The sequence below is a fragment of the Dipodomys merriami genome, unplaced genomic scaffold, assembly GCF_024711535.1.
Source record: "Dipodomys merriami isolate MVZ:Mamm:240054 unplaced genomic scaffold, mDipMer1.0.p SCAF_156, whole genome shotgun sequence".
In the NCBI taxonomy this organism is placed as follows: domain Eukaryota; kingdom Metazoa; phylum Chordata; class Mammalia; order Rodentia; family Heteromyidae; genus Dipodomys; species Dipodomys merriami.
The window spans coordinates 949,175-964,523 of NW_027202893.1; the positions used below are offsets into that span (position 1 = coordinate 949,175).

Genomic DNA, 15,349 nt, shown 5'->3' on the forward strand with positions numbered 1-15,349 from the left:
CACCTCAGCTCCAGGACTTCCTGTCCTCCCGCCGAGCCACGAGGCACGACAGCGGCTTCTGCAGAGCACGAACACCAGCAGGTGAGAGGGATCTGGGACGTGCTGCTGACTCAAGAGCCACGTAACCTCTGAACCTCACAGCTCTGAGCCACGGAACCCAGGCCCGGTGTGGGTGCCCCAGAATGCCGGGCGCCTGCAGCCAAGCCCACCAACCAGCTCCTTCCCTAGAGACAGCCGGGCGGGGCGGGGCGGGGCCGAGCAGAGCCGCGAGGGGCGGGGCCCAGGCAGCCGGGGGCGGAGCCACGAGCGCCCGCCCCCGATGGCCCCACCCCTTCCCGTGTTCCCCCCGCCGCGCCCGCCGCCGGCTGACACGAGCCGGGGTGCCGCCTCGGAGGAGCAGTCGTCACGTCTGAGGAGCTGGCCCGTGAACTCCTGGCGCCATGGGGAGCCGCGTGTCTCGAGAAGATTTCGAGTGGGTCTACACGGACCAGCCCCACACCGACCGGCGTCGAGAGATCCTGGGTGAGACCCGCCGGCGCCCCGTTATGTGCGTGCGCGGCCTTCCGCGCCGGCCCCCAGCGGGTCCTGGGCGGCCCGGGGTTGCCGTGGCCCGTTAGCAGCCCGTTCCCCACCGTGAGTGCGGCCGCCGCGGCTGGTGGCCCGCCGCCCTCCGCGCCGGCGCGGAAGAGGCCGGGGCGAGGCGCCGGGCGGGCTGTGGGGGGAGGGGGCCGGGGGGACGGGGGTCCCGCGCGTCCCCGCGCTCCCTGGGGAGCCCCTGGGGGACGCGGACGCTGCCCGGGAGCCGGCGCCCGGGCTGGCAGGTGGGGGCTAAGGAAGACCCCAGCCCGGGCCGGACCCGGCCCTCCGGCTGGAACATCCCTTTCTTTGCCCGCTGTGTGGCTGGCTCCCCCGCGGTCCGCGGCGAGTGCCTCGGGGCAGCCGGAGAGGCCGGCTCAGGGCGCGGTCCTGGGGCATCCCCGGAGCCTCGCTCACGTGGTCCTGAGCGGACCTGGCGGGGCGTCCCCTCGCCCCCGTGACCCCAAGGCCTTCCCGGACACCCCGGTCCTAACGCTCCTCACACCAGCCTGCGACCGACCGAGGACCGACCGAGTCCCCGACGCATCCCATCCGGCTCGGTTCTATGGTGAAACGACCGAAAAGCGGAAGACTTGCCCAATAGGAAAGATACTCAGCGTAGCCTGCTGAGGTTCTGACGGCTCACTTAGGCCTTTGGGGCCACCCTAACTAGGCCTAACTTTGCAGAGTATTTTGGACCGTCCAAGTACTCGCCGGCTTGTCTTAGTGACACGCTAGGCGTTGGTTGAGCTGAGGATTTCTTAATTTAATCCTTCTGAGCTATTCAACCAGTTTGGCATTTTAAAAGATGAGGTGGAGAATAAAGAGTAGATGTTCAGAGGAAGATTCTAATCTGGGTTAGGCTATCTCCAAAGAGAATTTGCTATTTGATTTCTGATGCTCGGATAGGAAAGGAATATGCTTCTAGATTCTACTCTTTAAAAAAAATTTTTTTTTCGAGGAAAGTAATGGATAGAGCATTGATTATGAGGAATTCATTCTTTCTTTTTTTTTTCTTTTTTTTTGCATATGTGGTGCTGAGGAATCAAACCCAGGGCCTCAGGCATGCAAGGCAAGAACTCTACCACTGAGCCACCTTCCCAGTCCAGGAATTCTTTCTTATATACAACATTCCTATAGTTTTTCTTAACGTGCATTTGCCCAAAGGAAAAGGCAAGGCCCTGATTTTTACAGGAGTATCTAAATTTAGAAATTTCATGTTTCTTGTGCAGAAGAGTTTGTTGATGCTATTGATGGTTGGGTTGGGTTGGGGGGGGGGTTCACCTCATACTGGGAACTTGGTGCCTCCTAATGCTAAGTAAGCATTCTGCCACTGAGCTCTGAACCCCAGCCCTGTGAAATGGAATTTAAAAATTCATCACAAAATTAAGAGAGTAAATCTTTGTCATTGCTTATAAGGAAGAGTGCTTTAAGTATCTTTGGGTTAGGTTTTGTGTTTGTGTTTTGGGGCTTAACAAGTAGCCGAGAGAAACAACTTTGAGGGAGGAAGGATTTATTCTGACTCCCTGTTTAAGAGAGATTTCATCCTCTCCATTGCTTTTGGGCTGATGCGGGGCAGAACATAAAGAAGGTTTGATGAACAGAGCCACTTGGCGGTTAGTAAGCTGGGAGAGAGAGAGAGAGGAGACAGACACCAGAAAGAGTCCCGACAAGGGGTATGTTTTCACATCCACAGTGGCTTCTTTCTCTAGCTGGATTCCACCTCTCAATAATGCCCTCATGTTATAAATTTCTCAAGGGATCAATTCCTTAATTAGGTCCCTTTCCTCTGAACCAGTTACTTTTCAGTGTTTGGACCCACCAGCTGGAGACGAGGCCTTCAGTACATGAACCTTTTTTGTGAGGCCATAGCCAAACCATAGTTCTTCTTTCTTAATTAAAACATACATTGTTTTACCCATACTTGATAGAATGTACATTGATGTACATTTTATCTTTGCCTTCACTACATGTTTAAGAATAATCTGGTGTCCATTTGTAAAAATTGATTCTCAAATACTGAAATTGAGCTATCCAATAATCAGAAAAACAAGGAAGCAGTGAAAACAAGGAAGCTCAGCGCTGAGCCTTTTTTCTACAAATTTGTCATCACTGAATGATTCTATTTGGAAATTTGAAAGGACTAGAGCCAGGCGCCAATGGTTCATGACTATAATTCTAGCTACTCAGGAAGCTGAGATCTGAGGGTTCAAAACCAGCCCAGACAGGAGAGTCTGTGAGACTCTTATCTCTAATAAACCACTAGAAAACCAGAAGTGGCGCTATGGCTCAAGTGGTAGAGTACCCACCTTGAGTAAAAGAAGCTCAGAGTCAGCTCCCAGGCCCAAAGTTCAAGCCCCAGGACCAGCAACATAATAATATTAATAAATAAGTGAATAAATACATGGACTAGATACTTCTCAATGAAAAACATTTGCCAAGCAGGTGTAAATACTGCTTTAGAAGTAAGAGATGGAATATCCTCAGAAAGATAAGAATCTGGAGGTTAGTTTAAATTATACTTAAGATATTATGTTTTTCTTTTTTGGAGAGGGGGAAGCATTCTAGAACATATATATATTGGTTAATAATGAACTCTGTATAGTGTACACTTAGCTAGCTGCTGTGTAATTCACACAGATAGAGGATCAGGGTTGAATCCAGCACTGCAAAAAAAAAAAAAATCACATTTAGACTTCACATTAAAAGTTTATTTAAAGACTCCTTAGCCAATCACAGTGATGAAGTGCCTATAATCCCAACTATTCAAAAGGCCAAGGCTGGAGAATCTCAAATCCCAAGGCCAGCTTGGGGCAGCATAAGATCCTTTCTTAAAAAATAGGTAAGAGGGAGGAGGCTGGGAAGGGACGTGAAGGGTAAAAAAAAGGAGGAGGCTGCAATGCTTGGTAAGAAATGTACGTATTATCCTGCCCATGTAATTGTAACCCCTCTGTACAGTATGTTCACAAATAAAATAAAAAAAAATAGGTAAGAAAATAAGGGCATCTGGAGGCTGGGGACAGCAACTCAGTTGGTAGGGTACTTGCCTGGCATGCTCAAGGACATGAGTTTGATTTCCGAGCCGTCTTCACCCAAAAAAACCAATGTATTTGGTATTAATGAGGGCTAGACTAGACCGTGTTAATGGGTCAAATAAGGATAAGTCAATCAGTTCTTCCTTTACTATTTACTTGATAGGAAACGTTTTGAACATCTTTATGGAAAAGTAAATCACGCATCATAAAATTTACCCATTTAAAGTATACAATTCAGTGTATTTTAGTATATTCATAGCTGTATGAATCACCTAATTTTTCATATCCCCATACTGACCTCCAAGTTCTGGATGACAATCAACTTTCTGTCACTGTAAGTTTGCTAGTAGGGACATTTCATACAAAATATGGTCTTTGATCTGTGGCTTGTTTTACTTAATGTGTTGTCTGTTTGTTTGTTTTAAGTTACTTAGTGTTTTTAAAGGTCATACATTTTATAATGTGTCAGTACTTCATTCCTTGTAGCCAGATACTGCTTTGCAGGGAGCTATACCACATTTTGTTTATTCTTTATTTGGTAGACATATGGGTTATTTCCCCTTCTTAACTGTTTTGAATATTACTATTTAATGTTCATATACAAGATATTGTATGAATGTATAGCTTTATTTTATGGGGGGGTTGAGATCTAGGAGTAGAATTGCTGTATCATTGGAAATTCTGTTTTTATCATTTTGAATTAACTGTTGAACTGTGTGGAGCAGTGTACTTTCCCACCAGCAGTGTATGAAGAGTCTAGTTTATTCACATCTTTGCTACTGCTTGCCTTTTTTATAGCCATTCTAGTGGGTATGAAGTTGCATCTCTGGTTTAAGTTTGTATTTTTCTAATGACTAACGATGGTAAACATCTTTCATGTGCTTATCAGCACTTTTATATGTTTTTTGTAGACACCTGTCTATTTTAAATGGTTTATTAGCATAAAGGTGTTAAGGTTCTTTATATATTCTGGTCAAAATTCCTTTGTGAGATAGGTGATTTACAAACATGTTCTCTTTAGATTGTCAGTTCACTTTTTTGATACTACCATGCACAACAGAAAAGACCTTGCAGTCAAATTTATTTTTTTCCTTTGGTCATTTGTATTTTTGTTACAGTATTTAGAAAATCACAACTATCACAAGTCTTATAGTTTTTTTCTATATGATCCATCCATTTTTAGTTAGTTTTTGTGTGGTCTGTAGAAGGGAGTCCAACTCCATTCTTCTGAATATTGCTAACGGTTTGTTCAGACCATTGGTTGAGAAGACTGTACTTTTCCTTGTGTTATTGTGTTATTGTTGTGTATTTGAAACAGCTTGGGTTCAGGTTGGCCTTGAACTCTCTCAATCCTGGTTCAGTCTTGAGTCCTAGGATTATAGGTATGAGTCAGCCTACCTGGCTGATTGGTGGTTTTTGTGTTTTTGGTTTTTTTCCTTTTGGATTGTTTTGTTTGTTGGTTGGTTTTAGGCTATACTGAAGTTTGAACTCAGGACTTTGTATTTGCTAATCAGGCATTCTACCACAAGATCCACTTTGACAGCCTCACCCCTACCCCCCCAGACTGGATTTTGCTTTTTGCCTGGAGCAAGATTGTCCTGTTTGTACTTTCTTGCATCACCATGGGCACTCCTCATTGCTGTTGATTGAAATGGAGTCTGGTGAGTGAACTTTTTTCCCGAGTTAGCCTAGAATTATGATCCCCTGGTCTCTGCCTCCCAGATAGCTAGGATTACAACTACGATCCACCAAGCCTGACCTATTTGTTGTTTGATTGGTTGATCTGCTTTTTCTGACACAGGGTCCTGCTATGTAGCCTGGATTGTCCTGGAACTCCCTATATACCCAAGCTAGCCTTGAACTCTGTCCTTTTGTTTCAGCCTTCTGAGGGCTGGGGCTACAGGCATGTGTGACCATGCTTAGTTTTGAACCACCATGACTGACTGAAGTTTATGTTCATGATATTGAGATATCTATAAAATGAAACTGCCCTTTGTTAGATGTGTTGACTTAAAATTTTACATAAAGCAAATATGACAGGATTCTGTCTAAACATTGATATAATTGTTGTGTAACAGTATTTTGTTTAATATCAGGATATATTCTTTCCCTAAAGGAGATAAGTATTTGGTAAAGACTTTGATAGGGAACATTATAATTTAGAGGAATATTTACTTAATTATAATTGCTAGACTACTCTGTACTTTACTCTATTCCTGATTGTTTTTTGTTTTTTTTCTTACAGCCAAGTATCCAGAGATAAAATCCTTGATGAAACCTGATCCCAGATTGATATGGATTATAATTATGATGTTTTTCACTCAGGTGGTTGCATTTTACTTAGTAAAAGACTTGGACTGGAAATGGGTCATATTTTGGGCCTATGTCTTCGGCAGTTGCCTTAATCACTCAATGACTCTGGCTATTCATGAAATTTCTCACAATCTTGCCTTTGGCCACCACAAGTCACTGTGGAATCGCTGGTTTGGAATGTTTGCTAATTTTCCTATTGGGGTTCCATATTCTATTTCCTTTAAGAGGTATCACATGGATCATCATCGATACCTGGGAGCTGATGGCATTGATGTGGACATTCCTACTGATTTTGAGGGCTGGTTCTTCTGTACCACATTAAGAAAGTTTGTATGGGTTATTCTTCAGCCTCTCTTTTATAGTTTCCGGCCTCTGTTCATCAACCCCAAACCCATTTCTTATCTGGAAGTGATCAATACTGTGGCTCAGATTATTTTTGATATTATAGTTTACTATGTATTTGGAATTAAGTCTTTAGTCTACATGTTGGCCGCATCTCTACTTGGTCTGGGTTTACACCCAATTTCTGGACATTTTATAGCTGAACATTACATGTTCTTAAAAGGACATGAAACTTACTCATATTATGGGCCTCTGAATTTACTTACCTTCAATGTAGGTTATCACAATGAACATCATGACTTCCCCAATATTCCTGGAAGAAACCTTCCATTGGTAAGTAAAAGATTTGACATTTAAACTTATGATGGTTATATAATCAGAATTAGTCTTAACTTGCTCAATTTAAAAGCGATCTCATATATGTTGTGAATCTAAGCTGAGTATCAAAAAAAAATTTGTTTAAAGTAAAGAGTATATATGTTGTCTCCACCAGCCAAATTTTGTTGAGGTTTCATTATCTTATATATTAAGCTTAGTGGCTGTCCGTAGGGTTCAAGAGTTTTGGAGGATGTACAGAATCTTTCAGGTGGTAAAGTAACTCAGAAATAGCAAACCAAAGCTGTCTACAAGATACTGTCTCTTTTCCTTGACTTTTAGTGTATTGTTTGTGGAGTAAATGAAAGAAGACATTTTAACCTTGATTCTTCATCTTTTCTAAAAATAATCATTCTTATCTGCTATCTTCCTACTAAGTTGTCTTATTAGCCTTTAACTGGGTAGAAAGGCTGACAAAAGGCTTATTATAGGAAAAAAACTCCAAATTTTTTAAAGGGAACTAGTATTATTTTATTTTATTTTTTGTCAGTCATGGGAATTGAACTTTGGGTCTGGGCACTGTCCCTCAGCTCTTCAGCTCAAGGCTAGCGCTCTACCACTTGAGTCATAGCTTTTTTCTGCTTATGTGGTGCTAAGAAATCGAACCCAGGGCTTCATGCATGCAAGGCAAGCACTCTACCACTGAGCCAACTTCCCAGCCCTCTTGATTTTATTTTAAAGCTATGATACAAGGGAACCCTAGCCATCATACATCATGCTGTCACATCCACCTAATCAAAAATTTAAACATTGACTGTTTAAAACTTACATAACATGACAACAAGACACATATCAGTTGATACTGCTTTGGAGCCCCAAAGGGAGGACAGAACAAGTTACAAATGGCATTTTACAGTCTGGATATGTTTTAGATAATATTGTGTCATTGTCCCATTTGTCAGTTATGATAATGGAATTCTGGCTTTGTTGGAAAAATATTCTTTGGAAATACATGTTGTAATATTTGGTGATGAAATATTAGAGATAACTTGGTATCATCTTTAACTTTACCTGAACCATCCATAGCTTCAACAAAGAGTGTGTGTTTGTTCCATAAGCAGTATATGAAGAATCCATGTATAGTAAATTGTTGGTTAAAAAAAAAACCAGGTTGAGGAAAAGTCAGATGAGGGCTTAATTTACTATTCTTTCAAGGGCTCAGTAGGTCTTTCATTTTTTTGATAAAGTATTAAGGAGAAAACAGCATCTACTTGACTAAAGACAGCATTAAACTTGAGATATAGAATGCTACTAGGCCCCTGTTCTTGGTATCCTGCCAGTGTCCTGCTGAATACTGTGAGGACTGTTTGCCTCTTCCAGGAGTGGGAAGCAGATTTTTTTTAAGGGATTTTGGGTTCAGGAAAAATCTAATCATTAGTTGAACACAAGAATTTTTCCCAACATGAAGTACAACATGAGTTTTTTTGAGGTTCTCAGAATTGAAAACTAACCTTAGTCAGACATTAGCTCCCTTACTGCCCATTCTACCTCAGTGGTAATTCACTTCTCTGTTTTCTATGGTGTCATTATTCCTTAGCTAAACTAACAAACATCTGAAGAGTGAGATTATGCCTTTCCTGCTCTTTCTCTGATACATATGTCTGCAAAGGAGTACAAGTTTTATTCATTCTTACTTTTAGTTTTTTGGGGTTTTTTTTGTTTGTTTTTTGTTGTTGTTGTTGGTGGTGGTGGTGGTTGTGGGGCTTGAACTCAGGACCCTGGGCACTGTTTCTATACCTCTTTGTGCTCAAGGCTAGCTCTCTACCACCTTGAACCACAGTACCACTTCCCAGTCTTGCTCATTCAATAACTACCTACCATCTCATAGTTATACTATAATAGTTCCATTGTATAGAACTATTGAGCATTTAACAGGAATAAAACAATGGAATGACTTTTTTAGCAGTTATAGTGAGACATAATCTAAACAATGTACCGACTTAAAGTGTATGATTGTATCAACAAGATAAAATAAGAGATTTTTTTTAAGTGATTAAAGGTATGGGCATTTGTATGGCTTGGTGTTTTGACCCTCTCTGTTGTCACCTTCAAGAGGCCTCAGTGACCCTATTCACCTTGCTGTCTTTGTTCACTTCTAGGTGAGGAAAATCGCAGCTGAATATTATGACAACCTTCCCCACTACAATTCTTGGCTGAAAGTCCTGTATGATTTTGTAGTGGATGATACCCTAAGTCCCTATTCAAGGATGAAGAGGCCTCCAAAAGGGCAGGAGGCTCTGGAATAAATATCTTCCCAGCAAGAGATTCTCTCCAAAGCTTAAAAGAAAGAGCTGATAAAGTGAAGTTTTTACATTATTAAGTTTAAAACTACTGATGCTTAGAAGTGGCTCTGTCAAAACTTCAAACTCAGTGGTATGAAGAGGCGAGTTCTGGCTTGAAATAGCAGCCTGAATTCATACTCGCTTTCCCTGTGTCCTGTGTCATCATCCCTGAGAGTGTCCTCCCTGTCTCTGTCACCTTGTAAGCTTATCATTTAAAAAAAGAAAAAACCTATTTCTACCTGGTTATTTTCACTCCATAGTTTTACTTAATCAAGACAACTAATAAACTGAGTCGTTAATTATATTTAGTGTGCATTGCATCTTTGTATTTCACTGTTTTTATACCACGTAATATGGTCACCTAGATAGTGGGAAAAGACAGCTGCAAAATTCCATTGAAGAAAAAAGTAGTTTTTAAAAGGCATGAGTTGATGTAGTATAAAAGTTTGAGATGGAACTCTCTATGAGTCAAATTACTTATTCTAATTTTTTGATTAGTTCAAGATGAGAACTAATTAGACTGATGAATAAAGTACTTAGCATGATAATGTCCAACACCCAGTTTCCTCTTTTACATGCCTTGACTTTTGAATCAGAAGCCGCTTACCTGGTAGACATCTATGTTCTGTCACTGCTGCCTGAAGTAGTTGGTCTCAAGTAGCTGAGATGCTGTGCTATGAGGTCTGTGCTGGTTTCCTCTGAATTTGTCACTTGGAGAAATACGGTATAATATGGAAAAGTACTTTAAAATACATTAGCTATAGAATGACTATATTGAATATATTAAAAATAGCTATATCAAATATATTAGCCATATTGAAGGTTTCCAAAGTGTCAAGCCATATCCAGACAACCCCCTACCTTACTGATCCTGTGTTACTCACAAAGTGCTTTGCTCTTTCCCTTTTACATAGGGGAATTCCTATCAAATCTATTACCTAATGAGCCATTGATTCAAAAGTTAACAGTGATAATGAAACCAATGTTTCTGTTCAGATTGAATCTCACCACTGGAGAAACATAGCCTTCCATTTCACACTAGATGTGAATAAATCCTGTGCTTGAAGTGAATCCTAAACTTTACTGTAGAACAGCGATGATGAAAATTTCTCAACCTTTCCACTCAGTCCTCCTGAATTCCACTCTCTACCAGATAGCATCAGAAAGTACCATCTGTTCCCAGGTTACATGATCATATCTTGCCTGATAGACAGTTTGGTCTTTATAGCAGGTCTAACTAGCCTGGCTTTTATTTGCCCACCTCAGTCTGTCCTTTAAATGATCTACAGATCAGGGCTGCAGGCAGATTGGGCCTAGGAACCTCTAGAAAATAACCAGTTCCTGGTCTGGTTAGTTTGTATCAAGGCCTCAAGGCTCACATCAGCTTTCTCTGCTCCAACCTCTCTAGTTGTTCAAATGCCCCTTTTTTACTTTTTACCTCCCTCCATCCCCCAGTCCTGGGGCTTGAACTCAGGATCTGGGCACTGACCCTGAGCTTCTTTTACCCAAGGCTAGCACTCTACCACTTGAGCTACAGTGCCACTTCTGGCCTTTTCTGTTTATGTGGTATTGAAGAAACAAATTCAAGGCTTCATGCATACACTCTACCACTAAACCACATTCCCAGCCCTGCCCCTTTTTTATACTTGAAAACCAGAGGTAACCTCCTTCTTGGTTTGAATCATGCTGTTATGTAAATGGTTCTATTGGTTTCCCTTTGGGTTGTAACTCCTTAAGGGCAGAACCTCCTTTTATATCTATTCCCCAAACTTAAGAGGGGAAGAGAGGAGAGAGAAACATGAGAGGAGTCTTGAGCTTTATCTAAAAGAGCCAAAACCCTAAGGTATAACCTTCAGGTAAGAGTGATATGTAAAAACAATGCACCGGGGTTGGAAGCAAAGCTCAGTTGGTATAGTGCCAGCCAATAAGCAAAGCTTCAGGTACCTAGTTTGAGTCCCAATCTTGCAACATTTATTGAGAATCCTTTTCCTGGAGCCCTCTACCATATATGCTTATCTTTTTACTTGTTGACAGTGCTGGGAATAGAATTCAAAGTTTCATGCATGCTAGACAAGTACCTTATAAATTCGCCACATCCCCAGCCCCTGAGTAAATTGCAGAAAATGAATCTTGAATTCAAACTATCCCCAGAATCCAACCTCTTGACTATGTTACCACTTCTGTCCTAGAATAGGAAAACATTTAAAAACAGGTGTTCCATACGTGTGTGTGTGTGTTCACTAACTTACCACCTCCCTGCTTGTTCTTTAACACAATCTGGAATCCAACTATGATATAGTAAAAATACTTTCATTCATTCATGCTATAGATTCCTTACCATGCATTGCACTAGGCCATGGGGATACAAAGTGTGGTCCTAAGTGCAAGGAGCTAGTGCTATAGTGCTGGGGGATGGTTGTCCTATTTGGAATTTGCTAGTAAAGGACTTCACACAAACAGGCAGCCCACCATGTAGCTGAGGGAAGGGGGCTGGAGTGAGCCTGTCTAGTCTCAGTACTCACCTAGCCTTGTGTGCAGATCATTATTTTATGTCAGCCTGGTAAGGTAGCTGTTACCTCCACAATTTCCAGATGAAGTAACTGGGCATTGGCAGGCAATTGGCTAGCCTAAGGGTACATGTGGGAGCCACAGCCTGAACATGAAGTTGGCCAAAGAACTATATGCTATCTATACCCTTTACCCCACTGGTTTTATTAGGTAAGTCTTCTAGGAGTCTTTGCCATTGGAATGAAGCAGAGTGACCTTAGAAACCAAGGCTAGTAAGGCCTAAAAAAAAACAAACTCAAAATCTTAAGGGTGTTAAACTCTTAAATGCTCTCAGGATATTCTTTGAAATGAGAGCCACCTGATTGAGACCACCACCACTCCTCCCACCCCCAAAGGAGAGAAGGAAGCTAGCTGCCTGGGAGTGAATGACCTCTGGAGATAACTGGCTAAGAGTGGTTGACACTGATGTTTGCAGGGATCTTAACAAATGAGGAATTGGGACAATTTAGGCTTGAGAGGAGTAGGATTTAACCATATGGCCAAATCAAGCGAGTACCTTAAAATCTTCAAGCACTTTTCTTCTTTAATATTTTAGTTTTTGCCAAGTTCTCTCTGAACTGGCAGGTGACTCAGACGTCCAACAACTGGGACCACCAAGGAGAAGTGCTGAGGAGTGAATGCATCACTAGGAGAGACTATATGTGTGAATCTACATAGGAGCCCTAGGGGTTCTGTGCGTGGGCACCAGAACAACAGCATCTGGGAGGAGTGGAACCTGAGGAAACAGCAGCTTTTGTAGACAAGTGTAGATTGCTGCTTACTACACACACAGTACTTGAAATCTTTTTGGGAGGTATAAATGGATGCATTGTGAATAGGCCTGCAAGAAGCAAGTGCCACCCTCTGGGGTTCTCAGTGATTTCTAATCCAAGGAATGAAGCAGGATAGATTAGGGAAATGAGGCCTGGTGAAGGCAACTCAGAAACAAGATATTTCGAAACATAGAAGCACTATGTTGCTTCTAAGAGAGAAAATTGGATGCATTCCTTATCTCAAGGATTAGCACCTTTTTTAAATGGCAGGATGCATTCTTTCCTGAAAGTACTTTTCTGCTTGGGCTAGCTTCCAAAACATGATCTTCAGATCTCAGGCTAAGATTTCAGGCATGAGCCACCATGGCCTGGCTCACAGTAGACTAGTTAGATAAATGCAGTTTGCAACCCTGCAAGAGTCGGGTTTAGGGCAGAGGGAAAGACTACGGGAAAGTATCAGAAACTTCAGTCTTCTGGAAAGTGGTTTTTAGCTCAGTGTCCTGAAGGTCTGTTTCTCTGACCATGTGGAAAGCACATGCATGCCACCACACCCTGAGCCCTCAGGAAGAGCTAGCTCTCTGTTGTAATCAGGCGTTAGGAAAACTAACCTGTTTCAATTCCAGTTCATCATCCCCTCCTTTTAATCCATGCAATATAAAATAGATAATTTTTTCCTTTGTTGAAGGAATCTAAGATATCACAAGTTGTCCAGCTTGATCTCAGTGATGGCAGAACAAGAACCAGATCTGTCCCATCCTCTATCTAAATCCAAACTCTTGCCACTAACCTGTGTTGCCACCCTTCCATTAGTTACCTATTCACAAACAGCCGTGCTTTATGTGAGACGAGAGGTTGGGCAATATGTCCACTGGGAAGTGCATCTTCCTGCTCAGAAGAGGGAGGCTACTCTTCTGAGTAAGGGCAGGGTCCCTCAACTTCCTAGTCCTCTCCCACATTCCAGGGACATGCGATGAACTATACTCTGCATTAGGCCAGGGTCATGGATGCACTGACAAAACCATGACCTTGCTCCAAACCCAACTGGACATGGCTGTCTTGAGAGTTTACCTTGACTGAAAAACAAGGGCATAGAAAGAACTTTCACCTAGTCTGGGCTTGGGTGCTGTCCCTGTGCTCTTCAGCTCAAGGCGAGCACACTACTACTTGAGCCACAGCATCACTTCCGGTTTTCTAGTGGTTTCATTGGAGATAAGAGTCTCACAGACTTTCCTGCCCGGGCTGGCTTTGAAACGTGATTCTCAGATCTCAGCCTCTTGAGTAGCTAGGATTACAGGCGTGAGCCACCGGCAACGGCTGATGTGAGATTTCTCTAGCTTGTTATAAATTTGGCCACTCTTAGGAATATGGGCATAGACCAATAGTGTCTATCAGCAAGAATGGAGTATGTGTTGGGCTCACAGCCTATCAAGTGTCCAAGCTCCTCACTGGACTGGCCAGTAGTATCGGATGGAGAGTCAGAAAAGGAGCTTGTACTTTGGAGCTTATCTCTAAGCATTTTTCAGACCTGGATCAGACACAAACAGTCTCATAAGCATCACAACTCAGTAAAACCCAGTTTAGGTCATCCAGTTGTCCTGCTAGGAAAAGAGGCTGAATTGATACAGCTCAGGTTCCAGTTTAACAATATGGGACAAAGTGTCACTGGCACTATGGACCCCTCCTATGCTCAGGAGTGTGACCACTAGCAGTTTAAGAAAGCTCAGCTGTCAGACTCATCAGCCAGGGTCCAGGAAAAGTTGTGACAGCTTAGTAAAACCTTTAAGACATGTCAGAACAGCAGCCATAGGGATGAAAAACCGGATCTGTGTAGTTTGCATGAATAGAGCAGCTCTCTGAGCTTTCTGTCAGCCTAATAGCTGGGAGATCTTTGCCACCTTGTAGGCTTTGGTTGTTTGGTTCTTACTGATCCTGGGAACATCAGGGGATTGGAGTAGTCAATTTTGGCAGTGCCAGCAGCAAGAGGAGAAGTCATATATATTCCAGACCCCAGCACTTAATACCTGTTGTCCAAACTATGGTTTGAGGTTTCATTTTTAATTTTTAAAAATTTATGATAGGACAAATGTGGCAGTACATACTTGTACTACCAGCTAATCAGGAGATGGGAGCAAGTGGATCTTAAGTTTGAGTCCAACCCAGGATAAAGTTAGACATCATCTCAAAAAACATATGAGCCAGGTACCAGTGGCTCACACCTGTAATCCTAGCTACTCAGGAGGCTGAGATCTGAGGATTGCAGTTCAAAGCCAACCCAGGCAGGAAAGTCTCTGAGATTCTTACCTCCAATAAACTCAGAAAACCAGAAGTGGCACTGTGGCTCAAGTGGTAGAGCGCTCACCTTGAGCTGAAGAGCTGAGAGACAGCACCCAGGCCCAGAGTTCAAGCCCCACAACCTACCACAAAACAAAAACCAGAAAAACATGACAACAAAAAGGATTGGTGATGTAACTCAAGTGTTAGAGCACTTGCCTAGCAAGTATGAGGCCCTGGGTTCAATTCCCAGTACCACATAAAAAAAGGATATGGTAGGATACCAAAAGCATAGAATATCTTATTGCCACCATGTTAAGGTATGCAGAAGTATTAAATGAATTCACAGTTTTACAGCCAATCTCTAGAACTTTTTTGTAAAACTAAAATTTGATGCCCATGAAACAGCTTTCCATTCCTTTCTCCCAAGCTGACAACAACTATTGTATTGTCTTTCTATTCCTACAAATGTAACCTGTGTGTGTGTGTGTGTGTGTGTGTGTGTGTGTGTGTGTGTGTGTGTGTGTGTGTGTGTGTGTGTGTGTGTATGTATGTGTGTGTGTGTGCTGATCCTAGGGCTTGAACTAAGGGCCTGGGTGCTGTCCCTGAGCTATTTTGCTCAAGGTTAGCACTCTATCACTTGAGTCACAGCACTTACGGCTTTTTCCTAGTAGTTTATTGGAGATACAAGTGCCATGGACTTTTCTGCCTGGGCTGTCTTCAAACTGTGATCCTCAGATCTCAGCTTCCAGAATTGGATTACAGGCATGAGCCACTAGTGCCAAGCTGTGGATTTTTTCCCCCTAAAATCAGCAAAACTCTTAACTTGGAAGTC

At 42.5% G+C, this 15,349-nt stretch overlaps 1 protein-coding gene across 1 annotated transcript; it reads left to right on the forward strand.

Annotated features, from left to right (window-relative positions):
* Positions 1-342: 342 nt before the first annotated feature.
* LOC138827450 (sphingolipid delta(4)-desaturase DES1) lies at positions 343-9,227 on the forward strand. Its single transcript, XM_070022953.1, has 3 exons — positions 343-522; positions 5,857-6,599; positions 8,741-9,227. The coding sequence occupies exons 1-3, from the start codon at positions 441-443 to the stop codon at positions 8,885-8,887; spliced, it is 972 nt and encodes a 323-aa protein (XP_069879054.1). The 5' UTR covers positions 343-440; the 3' UTR covers positions 8,888-9,227.
* Positions 9,228-15,349: the final 6,122 nt, after the last annotated feature.